Source organism: Prunus dulcis, chromosome 8 (assembly GCF_902201215.1).
Source record: "Prunus dulcis chromosome 8, ALMONDv2, whole genome shotgun sequence".
NCBI lineage: Eukaryota > Viridiplantae > Streptophyta > Magnoliopsida > Rosales > Rosaceae > Prunus > Prunus dulcis.
The window spans coordinates 19,400,914-19,419,632 of record NC_047657.1 but is presented as its reverse complement, the minus strand read 5'-3'; the positions used below and the strand labels follow the sequence as shown (position 1 = coordinate 19,419,632).

Sequence of the window (18,719 nt, the reverse complement as noted above, 5' to 3'; positions counted from 1 at the left end):
TGATACAAATGTTTGTTTACTAGCACTACCATTTCCCCTTATTCAACTATTTTCTATTAATTTTGGCGAAGAAAAACTATTTTCCATTAATACACTCTTTTAACTTACTTTCTTTTCCATTTCCCAAAATTAAAAGTGGATTTAGAACTTTTGTAATAACAAAATAAGGGTTAAGAGGGCAACTAATTATTGTTTAGTTTACAATTTAATTTTAGAAAATCCATAAAATCATTTTGGTCACATTGAATTAGATCTTCAAACATCTATAATTTTGAAGATCATAATTTTGATTTAGAAAACTAAAACATTTTCATGTTAATTTCATTTTCTGGACTAAAATAAGATAATCACCCCATATATCTTTATATTTTCAATTTGATTTCTCAACCGATAAGTAGCACAAATCTCATAAAAAACGCCAGTCAATTTCAATCCGCAAAGATAATTACTAAACCAAAATTCCCAAAGTTTGTGTTTACAACAACTCGTCCCCAAATTTTAACAAGCAGCTCTAAAATTCTTGAGAGGCAGATCCAATGTCTCCTTTCCCTTTACCAATCTTCTTCGGCAACAGAGTCTGATGAATGTTTGGCAAAACACCGCCATTAGCAATAGTAACAGTCCCCAAAAGCTTGCTCAACTCCTCGTCGTTACGCACAGCCAGCTGAATATGCCTTGGAACAATTCGATTCTTCTTGTTGTCTCTGGCTGCATTGCCAGCAAGCTCAAGTACCTGTAACCCAGTCAAATCAAACGCCTTAGTTCACTAAAACAAACAGAGATTAAGAATCAAAGATCAGGATCGTTTCCGACCAAAATCCATTTGCAATAACAAAAATTTATTCTCAGTAACCAAACAACCCGTAGAATCAAGAAAACAACGATCCCAAGAAGCAGATTAACAAAACAAACCTCAGCAGCGAGATACTCGAGAACGGCAGAGAGATATACCGGAGCGCCAGCACCGACTCGCTCGGCGTACTTGCCGGACTTGAGGAATCGAGCGATACGGCCAACTGGAAATTGGAGGCCAGCCTTGTGAGACCTGGACACGGATTTGGAAGCTTTAGGCTTGCCTCTGCCTCCCTTGGAAGTCGGCGAACTCATACTGGGATTTGAATAGGGATTGAATCTGAAACCCTAGGAGAGAAAATCGAAATGAGAAAAAAGTGCGATGCTTTGGGTTACAGGTGTCTGATGCGTAAGGGTTTGGAGAAGATGATGGGTTTATATAGGAGAGAAGGGTAGTGGGATGTGAATGGATGCTTTACTCTGATTGGTTGAGGAGGATTGCCGCGGATTGCCAGCGTGGAAATTTAATTTTCACGAACATTTAAAAAAGAGGGAAAGTTTGGTAAAACGAGGGAAGCTGGAAAAGTGCGACGCTGATTCAAAGTTCAAACTTTCTCTCCATACTGGGGCCCGGCCCATGTGGAAACCAAACATCAAAATAACAACGGCAAATGCTTGGCAAGATTTTTTTATTTTTTTATTTAAAGACAAATTCTTAGCAAGATTGATTACTATCAGAAATTTTTGCACCCACAAAAATATTTAAAATTAACCAAAAACAAGAAGCAGATGTAATTGGACAAAACCAAATTTGGAAATTAGAATCTGCACTGAACGATATAAACTCCAGTAAAATACAACATAGTTATCTTCCTGGAAGCAAAGCTTTACAATATGAGGTTGCTACTTCCTTCTAACAATCTAAACTACCCATCAAAAAGCAAGAGCCTTAATGAACAAGGGGCTCAAAATTTTCTTTTCCTTCTTTTTCCTAACAACAAAATCTACCAACCCTAGAACTCCTGGGAAGCAGAACCAATCTCGCCTTTTGCTTTGCCACCCTTCTTTGGAAGCAGATTCTGATGAATATTAGGCAGAACACCTCCATTAGCTATCGTCACAGACCCCAAAAGCCTCGTAAACTCCTCATCATTTCTCACTGCAAGCTGAATGTGTCTCGGAGTGATTCTGTTCTTCTTGTTGTCCCGCGCAGCATTCCCTGCCAACTCCAGAACCTGAGCACAACCCAAAACATCAAACAGTTAGCCAACAATAACCCACAAAAGAGAAAGAGAAACCCCAAATGAACAAAGAAGTTAATATAACAGCCTTAAAACGACGACGTACCTCAGCAGCTAGGTATTCGAGGACAGCAGAGAGGTAGACCGGGGAGCCACTGCCGACTCGTTGAGCGTACCGACCGGCCTTGAGGAACCGGGCGACGCGACCGACCGGGAATTGCAGACCGGCCTTCTGGGATCTTGAGACCGACTTGGTGCCTCTGACCTTGCCTCTGCCTGATTTGGTGGTGGCTGCTGCCGTGGAGCTCATGGTTCTCGATTTGGGAATTTCAATTCAAGTTTGAAAAAATTCAAGTCTTTGGAATTTGGAGATGCCTTCAAGGTTCAACCGTGTGGGTTTATATGGACGGAAGGATTAGTGCCAGAAAGCGTTTCATTGGTAGGGTGAGGTTTCACGCGGATCGCTGACGTGGCTGTGGAGGGAGATGATTTGTATAGATTTGAAATGTTTCGAGCCCGCGAACTGAAATCTCAGTTCGACTGTAACTTTCGAATTCGAAAAACGACGTCGTCGTCTCCTGTGGGTCATCTTCCGGACTGGGCTTCGCTTATGATTGGTCTAAGTCATGGTCTAAGTCATGGGTTTGTGGGTTGAGGTTGACCCAACCCAAACAATTGACTAGTTTTTATCTGGGCTTCTCTTAATGTGGTCTGGAAGCTCAATTTGGTTTTGACCACATTCGATGAAACCCCAATTTCATGGGCTGTTTCTTCTTGCTTTCATATTGTTCTTCTAGATAAAGTCTATAATATAGTCACATTCCTTCGTGGCTGATACGTTCAAATTCAGTTGAATTGATCATTAAACCCTGGTTGGGGAATGAACCAACCAATTGATAAGTTACAAGAATAAATATTTTTATTTCTCTTATCAATAAAATACTATCGTTTTTTTTATCAAGAAATAATTGCAAGAATAACTTTGGAACTCAATGTCGATTTTTCAACGTCCAATGCCGAGTTAAGGACCAAATTTAGTTTAAGTACAGTTTCAAGTCATTGATCAAATAATTCTGAGAAATTTTCAGCTGACACTTTCCACAATTGTTTTTGTAATCTGACTTAGGATAGACGTTGTTCCCACATGCCCGACAAGACCAACTTCATAGTTGAGATTGTTGGTGGATTTGTGGGCATGTAAATTGTAATGTATAACAATTGTTAGCTCAGGTAGGTGCATTGAAATTTGCATTCTAATGAAATGAGTTTGACCTGAAATCAGATCCGCTTCCAAGATATTCAATTATATTCATCTTACGCCCCATATTGCTTGCAACTTTTGTAATCTTGATGACAATATCAGAAACTAAAGCTGGCAAAGTTTTGAACTAGTCTTATTTCATAAACTTTAATCACTTGATGAAGAATACATATGGCTCGTTTGGGAGTGATTATGCATATGTTAATAATCATTTTTCAATATAATCACTATATGTGGTTTTAAGTGATTTTATGGAATTTTTCTCTCTATTTGCAGAGCATATTGCATAGTGACTCTTGGATGTTCAAGTTTGGAAGAAAATAAAAGGCTCGTACAAGCATCGATTGAATTTGAAACAAAAATCACAGTTCATTTTAGGTGCTTGAAAAACTTGATTTATCGCCGTAAGTAACATATGAGACTGAACTGAATCTTCATCAGAAGCCATATTGGTTCCCTAGAAATGGGAGTTTTACTCACTTTTACAACATGGTTGTGGAGGGGAAACACAATTATAACTCTTACATATCTCTCTCTACCCAACCATTCAAACTCATCATCCCACATTATACAACAAACATCCGAAAATCGACATAACTATATACACATTTGATTGCATAGTGCATCATAAAATAACAAGATAATTCAACAACACATTATAATATTCACGATATCAGTTCTTCAAGCTCGCTCTTTTCCATGACACAAAGGCTGGACAAGAGCTGGGTGGTTCTTGAAACGGTCCAAATTGATAGGCATCACACCCTCCAAACTCTTCACATTGGCTCGAGCTCCATGAGCAACCAACAGCAGAGCAACCTGCACGTGCCCCGCCTCCACTGCGCAATGCAGCGGCGTGTACCCAGCATCATCACCCACATCAACCTGAGCATCATGGTTAAGCAACACCTTCACACACTCAATCCTGCCTTTGAATGCAGCCCTGTGCAAAGGGGTCCACCCATTTTGGTCCCTCCCATTCACATCTGCCCCTTCCGCAAGGCAACTCTTCAACCCATGCGCATCGTCCAACCTCGCCGCCCGGTGCAGAACGTCGTCGTAACGCAGAACACCGAGCAGGCCCGAGTGCCCGTTAGCCGCGGCTATGTCAAAAGCTGTCCTTCCATCTCTGGTGACGGCATACTTGACATTGGAGCAATCTAACAAACACTTAGCGGCCTCCAAATGACCCTTCTCCGCTGCGCAATGAAGAGGACTCCAACCTTCACAGTCCGAAACCTCAGCATTGCCTCCAACCGAAATACAAAACTTCAACGTCTCGACGTGACCGTGAGCCGCCGCGACGTGGATCGGAGTCCGACCTTCCGGGTCGACCCAATTCAGGTCGATCCCGGCGAAACTCTTGCACAAAATCTCAATCAAATCGACCCGGTTTATCGCCGCTGCTTCGTGCAAAACCATGTCGGCCGAATTGTTACCAATTCCGCAGCCGGAGGCTATCAGAACCTTTACAATTTCAACGTTTCCGGCTCCAACACCCAGAGATAGCAAAGACCCAGAATCCGAATTTCTCTGATTCACAACCGCACCGGCGTCAATGAGGTCAGAAACCAAGTTGGCATTCCCAGAGGCTATGGCGGATTTGAGCAGCGCAGTGAGGTCAGATACAGAACACCCAGAAATCGCTTTGTTGAAGAAAGAATCAAATTCCGAGATTCGGGTTTGCTGGGAAATGAGAAATTCAACCACATGTGGACCCACGAAGGCGATGGGTATGGTGGCGTCCTTGAAAACGTGGGGCCCAGGCCTTGCAAACAGACGGCGAAGATCGTCCTGATGCGCCTTGCCGGTGGGGAGCATGGAGGTTTTGACGTTGATGACGTCATGAGGGGTCGACAGAGGGAGAGGGGGTTGATCAGACGGCTGAGAAAGGAAGAGGCTGTAGGATGCTGAGGAGAGCGGTGGGATTATGGAGAAGGGCTGAGAAAAGGAAAACAGAGATGGGTTTGTGGTGGTAAGAGACACAGCTACAGACATGGTGTGCATGAGGTTGCTTAGCCTGAACGTTGTGGTGCACTTTTGGTCTCTCTTGAAGTTGAGCTCAACTTCTTTCACGTCTGGCTTCACCAGTCTGTCCATGGCGAAACGGAAACTGAAAAAAACCCTCTGGTGTTCTTGTTTTCTTTTCTTTTTTCTGGGGAAGGTTTAGTTTGATGGGAAATGATTCAAAATGAAGAAGCTGAAAACGGAGACTGGGAAGGTGGGGTGATCTTTACCTTTCGTTTTCGTTCGTATTATTATTATTATTATTTAAATATTTCTGTGGGAGTTCAATTGTTTATTGGAGAAGTTATATGGTTGGACTAATTTAATGGTTGGCTTTAGGGTTTTGGCGTGTTAAGAAATTGAGAGAGGTGGGGACTTTGACAATGAGAGAGAGTCGTAGTTGTTGGCTTTGTTTGAATATGAATATGAATATGAAATCTTGAAGAAGATTGAACCACCTTTCTTCAGGAGGGGGAGACAGATTGAGGTACATATTTTCCGTAGTTTTAAGTGTTCAAACTTCAACTTGATGACCAAGTGGGTGAGGCTGTGTGGTGGATTTCCCAGTAGGCTCCATGTTCTCATAAAATCTCCAACAAAAAGTCATATCATTTTGCTTAAATTTCTGAGGCGATACCGCCAAGTTTAGGCAGCTCATAAGGATGCTCAGCTGCGGAAATTACTATTCTATGGCTTGTGATTGAAAATATAACATTATCATTAACGTTAAATGGGATCCGACTCATCGCAGCCTAATATTTTTAGCTTCTTCTTCAACGCTGATATGTAGTACTTGGTCAAAATTTAGTGTTTTATAACTCGAGTGATTATGAGTCGTTATCTATGCAATTGAGATTCTGTGTTCGAGTCCTCTTCTTCAATATCATTTGTAACAGAAAAGAAAAAAGTAAAGTAGTTTTGAAACCTCAGCAGCAAGCAGCATGCCTTGCTTGATTGTAATTTGTAAGACACAGAATGCTGCTAGAGATACTGTTACCTGTTCTTGCAAAACAGTTTTGAGTTTACATGGGCTCCATTAACACACAAGTGACAATGATTGCCCTTTGACTAATGAGAAATGCCGTGAATTTCGATTAGTTTATGTTGTTAAACCTAATAAGATGCTGTCAAAATATAAAAATGTACATTATAAAAAATACATATTGTTTCTTTTGTTTATTCAATTTATTGAACCAACCCAATAGTTATCAATTTTTTTATGGTATAAATTAGTGTCATCAAGCTGGTTTTTGTATTGTTGCATTTCGTGTTTGTTCTTTTCTTTCTAATAGTAAGGAAGGGAATCGATGTAGTGATTTTCGGCTCACTATGAGAGAGAATATCGAAAGCATATTTGGCATATTCTTCTAAAGTTGCAGGATTTGATTTTTGTCCCAAGATTTTGTGTCACTTTTTTATATCATCATGAGTCGAAAAATTTACTTGAAACAGGTATAATATTGTTTAGCTATTTTTAGCCAATAGTATAATGACACATGAAAACGTTATCTTACGTGTGTTATTAATTAAGAATAACAAAACAATGTTATTTCCGTTACATGAGAGTGTTTCTTTTGTGATGAGGCCTGGATTGGATTATTTGCTCTTTTTTTACTTGTTAGCAGCATAGAATTTGATTTTGGACTTGCTGTAGGTTAGTCTGCATTGTTCTTCAGCCCATGCTGAAGTCCATGACCCAAAGCCCACTTGCTGAATTATGTTAAGCCCTCATCTTTTGTGCAGTAAATATTTTGAGGATTAGGCCCATCTTGAACAGACTTGTCACCAAGTATTTGCAACATACAATATAATATGGGCCTTGAGCTACCCAATCAAAAAAAAAAACCCATTACTAAAAGCCTGTCATCTGACAAAGACTTACCAACCAAACAACCAAATTATTTTGCTCATTTTTGCTGCTCCGTTATGTTACCAAAGACGCATCTTTTAGATCCAGGATGGGTGATCTCTGGGATGTCCTAGAATGAGTGATCTTTAGGGAAGTCCTAATATGCATCTTTTAGATCTAGCCCAAGAAAAAACAAGGAAAAACTATAGAAACCGAAAAACTTGACACGGGGTGCTGGCTAAGGATTGTTGCTGTTGCTCTAGCCTCTAGGGGGTCTTTGCCCCCTTTTTTCATCAAGAAAAATATACTTGACGCAGCCAATGGGGTTTACCTGCGGTGGGTTGGCGGCATATTTTCCCCCTCCTTCCAACTGGCATCTAGGTTCGAAACCCCCTTATGTAATCAAAAAATTATTTGTGGTTATACTCATAAATACGTTTCAAGTGATTAGTAATAAGAAAGGCCGTGAGAGTATATATGAGGTTAAAATAATGAGTAAAAATATTTTTCAAGTTGAGAAGGTATTTGAAATATATAGAAAAAAAGTTCCATCTTTCCCTTTTTTTAAGCATTGTCAAGCGCCAATAAACTAAATTGGGACAAATCTATTTCCCCTTTTTATTGGTTTCCTTCCTAGATTCTGACAGATCCATTTTCGGTATTTCTAAAGCTGGGAATTGCTCATCAAAAGCAAGCATTCTCAAACTTTCAAAAGATTTGATCCAATTCATTGAAGCTTGGTTTATGAAATTCCCACAAAATAGGCTGTGACTGTCTCCAGACATATTTGTATATTCTTCCCTTCCACACACCCCTTGTACTCAATGTAGGGAACCACATCATGGTTCGTCATAGTCGTTTTCTTCTTACTTAGGTTTTTTTTTTTCATTCATAAATTCGTCATCCCTGTCATCATCATCACCCTTGGTCATCGTTTTTTATTGCCATTGAATTGGAAATTCAATGTGCTAATTTAAGTAGTTTATATTTGACAATGTGTGCTCTGACTCAATCCATCATCTTTAATTAATACAGACGCTAAACAAAGTTTGAAACCATGGCATATGTTTATACTATATCGGAGGAAGAGTTTGTGAGTCTGCAAGAGCTGTCCATTTCACTAATTTTTTTATTTTTTTATTTTTTTTTATCTCTGATGGCTTGCAGAAAAATGATTGTCTCAAACACCTTATAATCCAACCCCACCCAAAAAAAAAAATTAATTGGGTTCATTTTATATGAGAAAAATAGTTTAATTTAAATATAAAAAAATCATATATGAAATATATCATAATCTTCAGTGGCCAATTGGGCTGCCTTGATAGTTACGTCACAACTTTTGATAATTATGAATTATCCATACTAATTAGTATAAGTAAGCTTGCTCCAAAGTTTTCTCTGGCCTTTTTCATTTTCTGGTTGAGGATCGTTCCTTGTAAGTTGAAGCAAGCAAATGGCTAATAAAGTATCCCAAAGTTGAAGCAATCCAATTGGCTTAACTCATGTCCGCGTGTGAACGATACGTATGAATGCACATACAATTAAATATCTTAATCAAAAAAGTAACTAATAAATATTCATCGAATCTCGTAAAGATAAATTTTTCATGGATGATAGTTGCATATGACAAAGCTATCATACCCGCCGGTTTATTTCAACTGGATTATTCACTTTACATGCCAATTTAAGTGCTGTTAACAGTTTGGTATTACCTAACGAATAATAAAGCGTGGTCCACGACCTTTTAAGATGGATGAGTAGAAAATTTGGGGACGATGCATTGAGACACACACACACGATAGTATGATACACGATACATGATGATGCTTAATTGTTTTTACTTGAAGAGAGAATCTATCTGCTCACACACCCAAAAGCCAATACTAGCTAACCAAAAGCCAATACTAGCTAACTCACACACAAATTCAATGCACATTCTTACTTGTTAGGTGGTTTCTTTGTTCTAATCACACTTAAGGCATCTCCAAGATCCTCATTCATTGTACATGGCTTTCTTTTTTGTCTTCGTGTCCATTCAAAAGGCGTACACACAAACTGAACTAGGGATTGCCGTCGGGTCCCCGACCCTAACGGGGAGAGATTTCGGGACTAAATGAGTATCGGATACGGGGATCTCCGAACTTGAAAAATTCCCGATGGGTATGGGGAGGGGATGGTATTGGCATCCCCATCCCCGAATCCGACCCGAAAATATGTATGTTTATATTTAAATAAATAAATAAATAATTATAATATTCATGTTTAACCCTAAGTTAAATTCCCTATTCTAATTCTTCATAATTTTCTATGGAATTTCATATTGATGTGATTTTGAATAGTTGAGTTGAACTTTATAGTTAATTTGGATGTGTTGAATGATAATGTAATATGAAACTTAATGTTAAAATGTATGATAAATATTTTTTTATGCAAAAAAATCAGGGATTCAGGGCAGGTATGGGAGATAGTCCCCCGCCAGGGACGGGGACGGGGATTCCCCAAAACCTAATAAACGGGGATGAATTCGGGGACGGGGGTGAGGATGGAGAGTGGGATGGGAATAATATTGTCATACCCGGCCCCTACCCGACCCGTTGCCATCCCTAGACTGAACGTATCCAAAAGGGATTTAGACTCATTGACTCAGGGGGATTTAGACTCATTGCCTTCCAGCCTTTGCCTACAACTATACAAGGAAGGGATAAATATTTCCACTATAATAAAATGGATTGAACTCAAATCTATATGAACTTTATTTTTTGTCTTTTGGTCAGAAAATCTAGTATGAGCTAGTTTTGTAGACTTTTTAATTTAATCGAATCCGACCCATGATTGAAATCTAACCCCCAAAGTTAATGGGATTGGATCAATGATGGCATAAAACTAGCCACACATAAAATATTATTATCGTATTTTGAACATAACATGCATGTACCAACTACCAACCAAGTATAAAATTATTTATGATTTCTATAATTTTTAGAGATATTTAGTGATATACTCATTCTTAGTATTAATATTATAGATAAACTCTACACAATTGAATTTCTATAAACAAACTCAAAAAAACCTAAAAAATGACACCTTGCCTTATTAAACTTAATATTGATTATTAAATTACTTTGATGTCCTATTGAGTGTTTTGGGTATTTTTATGAGATTTTGGGGTTTGGCTTGTTTTAAGAAATTGATGGCAGTTTTGTAATATATAAGAAGTTAAAATTTTTTTTTTGTTATGTTGTAAATGAGATTTGGGTGTATTTCTAAAGTCCATTTCATATATGGTATTTTTATAAATTTGGCTCCTATATTGGGTATAATAGTGAATCTCCCTAATTTTAAATGCCTATAAGAATAAAAAGTTACCAAATCCATTCAATTACATTAAGATGTGTCGGAAGAGTTTGTTAAATAAATTAAATTTGGTTATTTCTTTTGATACAAGAGATAATGTGTAATGGAGCGAACTCTCTTTCGTGATCAACTGACCTAACTTGTTTTCGTGACAAGCTGGTCTACCACACTTATATGTCTGTTTCTGGATTTAAAAATCTAAGTCAATTGAAATTACCAACCAAAAAAAGTTGAATAAACCCTCTGTACTAATTTGTTTTCAACATGTGGAATAGTTTGGATTTACAATAGAACACAAAATTCAAATAATTCACCTCTCTTTAGTGGGATTGACCAGAAGGACACAAGAAGACAAAATCTGTTCCCAGTTGTTGACCTAACGCACAAAAGGCCAAACCCAATGTGGGCCGCACGTTACTACAAAAAAAAGATCAACTCCCAAAAGAGAAAAACGGATATGACCCAAATTAAAAGAGAAAAAATTAAATAAATAAATATATATGTATATGTGTAAGCCACACGGCATTATGTTTTTGGTAGAGTTTGTGTTTGTGTGTGTTGGGCGCTGGGGCGTGGCACATGCTTAGCCACCCCCTCACAATACGACAACGTATGCATCCAAAAATACAAGCACTCAATAATATCATTGTTTTATGAAAATTAATTTATATTAATGGAGTTTTGGACCGTTGTATAATTTCTTTGGCCATCATTTTTTAAGGGTATTTTATTATCGTGGAGTTTGAGGAAGGACTTGGGTGTGAATTGCTTAGACACTTACTAATTTACAAGCTCGGAAGCTTCTGTGTGTATGCTATTGAGAGAGGTTTAGCCATCGTAGACAGTCTGACAAAAAAAAAAAAAAAAGCCATCGTAGACGACCAGCCAGTTGGCAATTTTAATGTTTTCTTTTATTCATGTTTGCATTGTTGTTTCACTCACCAACAAATTTGGTTTTTCTGATGAAAATAATCGTCCTTTGATGTAGTCTTTTATGTCTTTATTATTTGGACGGGACAATGTTTTTTGTCCAATTACACTGTCCATTCAAACTAATATTTGAATAAATAATTCACTTATTTAATGGGCAAATTTTCTTTTCCAATTTTTCACTCAATCATGTACAATCCTTGCATCGTGCCAAGGGATTGAATCAAAACAAATAAAGTCCTTTAATTTATGAAAAATCTTAATATCTATCAAGATCATTTGATAGGCATGACTAAGTTCGCACATATGAATACAATCCAATATAATTATTTTAAATGAATTCGTATGGTATATGTAGGTTATATCAATTATAGAGCAGTAAGTTCAACATCTTACAGTTAATCGTATGATTTAACTTTACAATATGTTATGTAAACATAATGTTAAAACATTTTTCTATTTTTATATAAAATTAACAGTCTCGATCTCTTGGACCACATGAATCTAAGAGATTGTGGTTATCCACCGTTAAATGTTAATCTAATGGTTCAAAAAAATTTCTTAAAAAGAGTACAAGAGTAAGTGAACCGTTAAATTTACATCCAACGATGAGTGACCACAAATCTCTTAAACTCCTGTAATTCAAGAAATCGGAATTGATAAAATTAATATGCAAAGAATCGTAAGAAACTATAAATTAATAAAAACAGCCGCATAGTGGCTCATGATCGAAGAAAAAATCAATGTTCTTTTAACAGTGTACCGGTCACTTGTCTATCTTTTTGCTGTTGAATTTGTTCTCCTGCACTACACCACCAATGGGTCCATAACATAACCATCCGATTAAAAAAACAAAGCAAAAGAAACCAACCGCGGAGATGCACCAAAGTGTCCCACATCAGATGTCACAAGGAATATCTAATCAATCAACTCCTAAAAGCCAACCATGAGGACCACGTGGCATACTCGGATTGATTGGTGACCATCACGGGGGCTTTAAAGGGTCCCACCATCGAGTTCATCGTATCTACTTGATTTTAGGAATAAGGCCCTAAGAATGGGCCCACTAGAAAACGTGAGAGATATGCATTCGCCACGTGTACGTAGCCCACGATTAGGATAGAACACGCTCCAGATAATACGACAAAGCTCAAAGCCCACGTTAGAATTACGTTTCGTTTTTCCAATTTAGTTAATGAAAAGGGCCCTCCCAAAAGTCCCCCTCAGCCTCTGACAAAAAACATGTCGTCACGCGCCTTCCACTACCGGACAAAACAATGTCGTCTTGAATGGCAGGTTCGGTGTTTCAAGGATAAATTCGTACTTTGGGTATGGAGGTTTGGCAAAATAGTCGGGACGGAACCCTTTGTCGCCACGTGCCTTGGCGTCGGCCGCACGCAGGAAACTCTTGTCTCTCTCTCTCTCTCTCCCTTTTCTTTTTCTTTTTCCTTTTCTTTCAAGAATATTTTGTTTTATTTTCTAAAATTCCAAGGTGTGTTTGCAAGAGCTGGATTTTGGCTATCTCATAGAATCTTTAGGAGAGTCTCTAAATTATAACTAAATTATAACTAAATTAGATAGAAAACTATTATAGCAAACCACTTAAAACATGTTTCATCCAATAATATTCTCTATTTTAGCTAATCTAAAATATTTTTTTATTATTTTTTCTTTCTCTTTCTCCATCTTTCTCTTGCAAATCCAATATATTAAAATAAATAAAAAGTAGAAACTCAACCCTACCAATCTCCCAAATGTCTTTATCTCTCTCCTCCTAGTCAAATTCTCTCTCCTCCTTGCTAGATGTAGAGAGCCAAAAATTGGTTCTCCAAAATAAAGAGTCAAGTGAGGAGTCTGTTGGAGAATAATTTTCCTTCTTTTTAGCCAAAGTAACTAAGGCCATCTCCAGTCATGGGGCTAAATGTAGTCAAAGGCTAAAAATTTAGCCCTCAAAAATATTAATTTTTTAAAGAATAGTGTAGGTCTAAATTTTTCAATCTCCTATCATGCATGGCTATATTATAGGGTCCTTCATATTTTATTATTTTGAGAAAAAATTATGGTACAACAACACATACATTCCACAACTATATATTGTTTAATTTAATTAAACTACTATTTAGAGACAATATTCCATGACCAATAATTTGTTATAATTTTTTTAAATTCAAATATTTGAAAAGGTAACTAATTTTTTTTATATATATAAAAAAGGATGAGTTTCAATGGTTTAACTCCATTGGTCATGACCAATAATTTTTATAATTTTTTTACGAATTGAAAACGTTTTAAAAGGCTTTTAAATATATACATATATATATATATTTGAAAATGGCCTAAGAATAAGAAGATAGAAAGTCGGTTGAAAATGCTTTCATGTGATTGGGTTTCCTCCTTCTTGAAAAATAACGAGACTTTAAAAAAAGATGTTTGAAAGTTATGGTAAAAAGTGTGTCTGTTCTGTTGGTAGTAGGTCTCCTTTTTGGTGTTCAAGGAATATTATGAAATTATGAAAAGTAAATAACCCAGTTTGACTTTTCTGATGCAAATATTTAATTATTGATCAGAATAGTGTGGAACATAGTAGAAAGTAGTTAACAATGCAATGCACAGTGCACGGTCTGTCATAATTTTAATTTTGTATTCAAATAACAACAATTTAGTTTTGCTTTATTAATTCAATATGCATATTCCTTTTGTTTTTGGTTGGAACTTGGAAGTAAGTATATATTCATATTCCTACTATGTCTTTCTATCTGAGCCTATATTTATATAATAACTAGCCTCTCATAGGCGAGGAAAAAATTTATATTTATTTTTAAATTAAAAAAAATAATGGATAGTTGTGTTCTATAAAAATACGATATATTATCTAATTTTTCTTTTTCTTTTAATTTTTTTAATATGATAAAATGTGAATTTACCATATTATTCTCATTTAATTAATAATTTTAATTATTAATGTTTATATTAACTAATGACATTTTCTGGTATTTTGAATATTTTACCATTCTCTGCCTTTTGCTTTATATATATAGATAACATGCTCTTGACAAAATTACAAATTTCAAATAAAGAAGAAAAAACATTATAAAACGAAACAAGAAAAGGAAAAAAAACAATCCATATTTTTCTGGACAGAGAACTCCATCAAAATACCACAAGTAACTTGATGTCATGAGTAACAAGAAAATATGAAGCATATGTCTCGATGAAAATGAAAGTATTGAAAGTTAGGTAAGTTACGGGTCCACATATTTTGGATTATTATTTACAACGATAAGTATAGTACAAGAATATGATTACGTGGTATAACTCGTTCACATATTATAATATAACTATATATTTATTGATATTATACCCTAAAAATGGAGAGTTTTAACCTTACTGTTCACTTATATTATAACACCTGAGTTATACTATTTGATTGTATTTCAGTAACATAGGTTTGATATTATTGAGTATTGTATAATCATTTATATCTTCATCCATTAAAATTGTTTATGTATATTTAATAAGTAAAATTACTTAAAATAACAATGGGATAGTTGGAGTTTCATACTAGTTTTTTATTTATAAAATATAGAGAATAATGGAAAAAGTAGAAATACAGTGTAAAGCCAAAACAGGGCTGTCAGTAGCCATTCCAACCTTTTTAGCCCATTCGCGGGAGAGAAACAGAGCACAACAACACAACACACAAAACACACTCTCCCTCCCCCTTCCTTCCCTTCTTTTCCTCCCTCCCTCAAAACACAAGCACAAAGAAACCGAGTGAGAGAGAGCAGCAGACCAATTGGCAATGGTGGCAAATATAAAATGAAAACAATACAATTGAAAATTTAAAAATAGTAGGTCCCAGCTCAACAGTTTAATTCGGCCGCCTGCTTTGTCGTCTCTCTCGTCTCCGTCTTCACCACCGTCGTTCCTTTGCGTTTGACTCTCAATCTCTCTCTCTCTCTGCCTTTCTCTTTCTCTATTTTTTTTGTTGTTTGTACGTTTTCTCTGTCTCTCAGAGTGATATCTTTGATCTCTCTCTGTGCTTGGTCTGAGCTGTCTCTGCTCTCTTATTTCAGAAAGAGAAGTGTCTCTTCCTTGTTCAGTTAACCCAAAACGAGGAATCAATCCGATAAAACTCAAAAGAGGAGGTACAAAGAACAAACCCAAACCCATCAGCACAGAGGGAGAGCCACACAGAACAACCAAACCCATCACATCTATTGCTTTCTCTCTCAGGTCTCAGCCAAACCCATCACATCCTTTGCCAAACTCATCCCTTTTTTCCATTTTTCTATCATGTCCATTCAAGGGGGTGTTTTGCTCAGGATCATTGTTGGGTTTTAAGCGTCTCTCTTTCTGGGTTGTGAATCTTTTGCTGTGTTGAGAGAGCGTCAGAAGAAGAGATATTCATGGCTGGCAGTAATGAAGTCAACGTCAATGAATCCAAGGTACACTCTGTTCCTTGCCTTGATCAATCTTAGTCCCTCAAAGCCCTCCCTCTCTCTTCTTGTTTTTCTCTTCAATTTTACTTTTATCGTGTTGCCATTTTGGGCCTGCCTATTTTTGGTTCTAGCAAGTTGGAGATTGCTGAACTTGAGAGTCTCATTTGGGGCCAAACTCAAGTTTGATTCCCTTTTCTCTTTTTGTTTGGGTTGAAGGTTTGAATTGTTCTCAAGGGCATTTATATTAATCACCTTTTTTTCATAAAAGAAAAATTATCTTCTGTGCTTAAGATTCGTGGGTTGGTTGGATTTTCTTAGTTCTTTCTATTTCTTCTGTGTTGGGTCCAATTTCTTGTTCTGGAAAGTTACAAGTTTGATAAGTTCTAGTTTCATTTGGTGCAAAAGTTTGCAACTTTTCACTAAGATTGGAAGGTATTTGAGGTGAATTAGGCATATCCTCGTTTGTTTTCCCCTTTTGAACCGATTTTGCCTTCCTTGTTCAATAATTTCCTGCTGGCTTTGGGGCGTTCGTTGTTTATTTACACTTGTAATTTCTTTTCTGTATCCAGGTGCTTTTCTCTATGCATATAACCGGTCTGGTTGTTTATACTTTGAAGGCTTGAAATATTATAGATAGATTCAAGTTCTAACCCTTGTCATTTCTTTTCCTTTTTCAGAGGGTCGTTCCGCTTAATACATGGGTACTCATCTCCAATTTCAAGCTAGCTTACAATCTCCTGCGCCGGGCTGATGGAACATTCAACCGTGAGTTGGCAGAGTTTCTTGACCGCAAAGTCCCTGCCAATACAATTCCAGTTGATGGGGTTTTCTCATTTGATCACGTTGATAGAGGTACCGGACTCCTTAACCGGGTTTACCTACAGGCCCCTGAAAATGAGGCTCAATGGGAGATTGTGGATCTTGAGAAACCCTTGAGCACCACCAAGATTGTCCCAGTCATAATTTTCTTCCATGGTGGTAGCTTCACTCATTCCTCAGCCAACAGTGCCATCTATGATACATTCTGTCGCCGTCTTGTTAATACATGCAAGGCTGTTGTAGTGTCAGTAAATTATCGTCGATCGCCTGAACATCGATATCCTTGTGCATATGATGATGGCTGGGCAACTCTCAAGTGGGTTAAATCAAGAACATGGCTTCAGAGTGGGAAGGACTCAAAGGTTCATGTTTACCTGGCTGGAGACAGTTCAGGTGGCAACATTGCTCACCATGTTGCAGTAAAAGCAGCTGAAGCAGAAGTTGAGGTATTGGGAAACATCCTTCTTCACCCCATGTTTGGTGGGCAAAAGAGAACAGAATCAGAAAAGAGATTGGATGGGAAGTATTTCGTTACAATTCAAGACCGCGATTGGTACTGGCGAGCTTTTCTTCCTGAAGGAGAAGACAGAGACCACCCAGCATGTAATATATTTGGCCCCAGAGATAAAAGCCTTGAAGGGCTCAAATTCCCCAAAAGTCTTGTTGTTGTGGCTGGTTTTGATCTTGTCCAAGATTGGCAATTGGCGTATGTGGAAGGGCTGAAGAATTCAGGTCAGGATGTGAAGCTCCTTTATCTAAAGCAGGCCACAATCGGTTTCTACTTCCTGCCAAACAATGAGCATTTCTATTGTCTCATGGAGGAGATAAGCAACTTCGTCAATCCTGACTGTTAATAAACTCTACTTAACTTTACCTACAGCCAGCCATACATAGCAAAAGATTGACATTTTACTTGGGTTCCTCCCCCCTCCTTTTGCACTGCCCTCGTGTTTAGTAGTTCTAGTTGTAAGATTGTCTAGTATTACTTGTTACTTACTTACTGTGTTTACCATTTGTTGTCGTAATTTTAGAGTTCTGCTACCGTCGCCCTTCGGAACTGTTCGATATCATTCTTGCTCTGGGGATACTTGTGTTGTTCTATGTCTCTTCAAGTTGCCAGAGAAGGCCGGCGGCCATTTTCGGCAGCTTGGAAGGTAGGATCAGAATTCAAATTGTGGGATTTGGTATAACCACCCAACAGATGTAAAAGCTTTTACCCTGGCTCACTTCTGACCATGATTGATGAAGGGAAGGGTTGGGGTAAAATGCTTGGTGGTTGATCAATATGTTATTTAGTAAATGGATTTTATTGTAAGCACTAATTTTTCAGAACTTGAACTGTGGAAGGAACATATGCTCCTTGTTATGAACATAAATCAAATGTTATACTACTTTGTGTTACTGTTGTACTACTAGCCTCCCTTAAATCAAATATAAAAGATTTCGTTGGCGTTTCAATCTTCTTCGTCAGTCCCTTACCTTTTGTTTAATTTCATTGCTTCTCTTTTCCCGGTGAAGAGCTTTGACCCTGTTTTGCCTTATGCGTCTTTATCCTAGACATCAGTGCATGCCTTTCTGCATGTTCTGCTAGGCTTTTGCTTGCTTTGAAATTTTGATCCCCTTTTTCCATATTTTTGGTGTTCCATCAAGGATTTAAAACAAAATCGCCTCAGAAAGATGATACTGAAAGTTGAAACGAAAGATAGAAAGACTATAGCTTGTATTAAAAAAAATAAAATTAAAAAGATTATGTTGTTGTAAAATAATTGGTACAAGACCTCTCATGGGATGGCATTGGCGTACCATCCATCCCAGTCACCCAAAAAAACCAAAACCCCAATCTATTATTAATATTATTCACCAGAAAAGACATGAAAACTGAGCAAGATAAGTGATTGGACACATGGACTTGGCCATCTTTCTACATCTGTTTGTTTGGTTAATCATCGTTATTCTATCTAGATTCTAGATAGTAGAAACTAGAAAGAAGATTAAAATTGGCATGGGTTTATCTTATTCTGGGG

At 37.3% G+C, this 18,719-nt stretch overlaps 4 protein-coding genes across 4 annotated transcripts; 1 reads left to right on the top strand and 3 right to left on the bottom strand.

Moving 5' to 3' along the window:
- Positions 1 to 357: 357 nt before the first annotated feature.
- On the bottom strand, positions 358 to 1,189 carry LOC117637121 (histone H2AX-like). Its single transcript, XM_034371922.1, has 2 exons — positions 913 to 1,189; positions 358 to 733 (listed from the first exon to the last, which is right to left on the bottom strand). Exons 1-2 carry the CDS (start codon positions 1,105 to 1,107, stop codon positions 512 to 514), a joined length of 417 nt encoding a protein of 138 aa, XP_034227813.1. The 5' UTR covers positions 1,108 to 1,189; the 3' UTR covers positions 358 to 511.
- Positions 1,190 to 1,587: 398 nt separating this feature from the next.
- On the bottom strand, positions 1,588 to 2,422 carry LOC117637120 (histone H2AX-like). The gene is made up of 2 exons (XM_034371921.1): positions 2,140 to 2,422; positions 1,588 to 2,027 (listed from the first exon to the last, which is right to left on the bottom strand). The coding sequence occupies exons 1-2, from the start codon at positions 2,341 to 2,343 to the stop codon at positions 1,806 to 1,808; spliced, it is 426 nt and encodes a 141-aa protein (XP_034227812.1). The 5' UTR covers positions 2,344 to 2,422; the 3' UTR covers positions 1,588 to 1,805.
- A 1,288-nt stretch (positions 2,423 to 3,710) lies between these two features.
- LOC117637351 (ankyrin-3-like) lies at positions 3,711 to 5,523 on the bottom strand. The gene has a single exon (XM_034372222.1). The coding sequence runs from the start codon at positions 5,392 to 5,394 to the stop codon at positions 3,976 to 3,978; it is 1,419 nt and encodes a 472-aa protein (XP_034228113.1). The 5' UTR covers positions 5,395 to 5,523; the 3' UTR covers positions 3,711 to 3,975.
- Positions 5,524 to 15,042: 9,519 nt separating this feature from the next.
- Positions 15,043 to 18,153, top strand: LOC117636444 (gibberellin receptor GID1B-like). Its single transcript, XM_034370937.1, has 2 exons — positions 15,043 to 15,882; positions 16,554 to 18,153. The coding sequence occupies exons 1-2, from the start codon at positions 15,844 to 15,846 to the stop codon at positions 17,547 to 17,549; spliced, it is 1,035 nt and encodes a 344-aa protein (XP_034226828.1). The 5' UTR covers positions 15,043 to 15,843; the 3' UTR covers positions 17,550 to 18,153.
- The last annotated feature ends 566 nt before the right edge of the window (positions 18,154 to 18,719 follow it).

Bases quoted from the DNA above. Each gene is read 5' to 3' on its own strand.
- LOC117636444 (XM_034370937.1), top strand. From the start codon at position 15,844: ATGGCTGGCAGTAATGAAGTCAACGTCAATGAATCCAAG. The intron at 15,883-16,553 runs GTACACTCTGTT...TTCCTTTTTCAG, and splicing joins TCAACGTCAATGAATCCAAG to AGGGTCGTTCCGCTTAATAC.
- LOC117637351 (XM_034372222.1), bottom strand. From the start codon at position 5,394: ATGGACAGACTGGTGAAGCCAGACGTGAAAGAAGTTGAGCTCAACTTC.
- LOC117637120 (XM_034371921.1), bottom strand. From the start codon at position 2,343: ATGAGCTCCACGGCAGCAGCCACCACCAAATCAGGCAGAGGCAAGGTC. The intron at 2,028-2,139 runs GTACGTCGTCGT...GGTTGTGCTCAG, and splicing joins TCGAATACCTAGCTGCTGAG to GTTCTGGAGTTGGCAGGGAA.
- LOC117637121 (XM_034371922.1), bottom strand. From the start codon at position 1,107: ATGAGTTCGCCGACTTCCAAGGGAGGCAGAGGCAAGCCTAAAGCTTCC. The intron at 734-912 runs GTTTGTTTTGTT...ACTGGGTTACAG, and splicing joins TCGAGTATCTCGCTGCTGAG to GTACTTGAGCTTGCTGGCAA.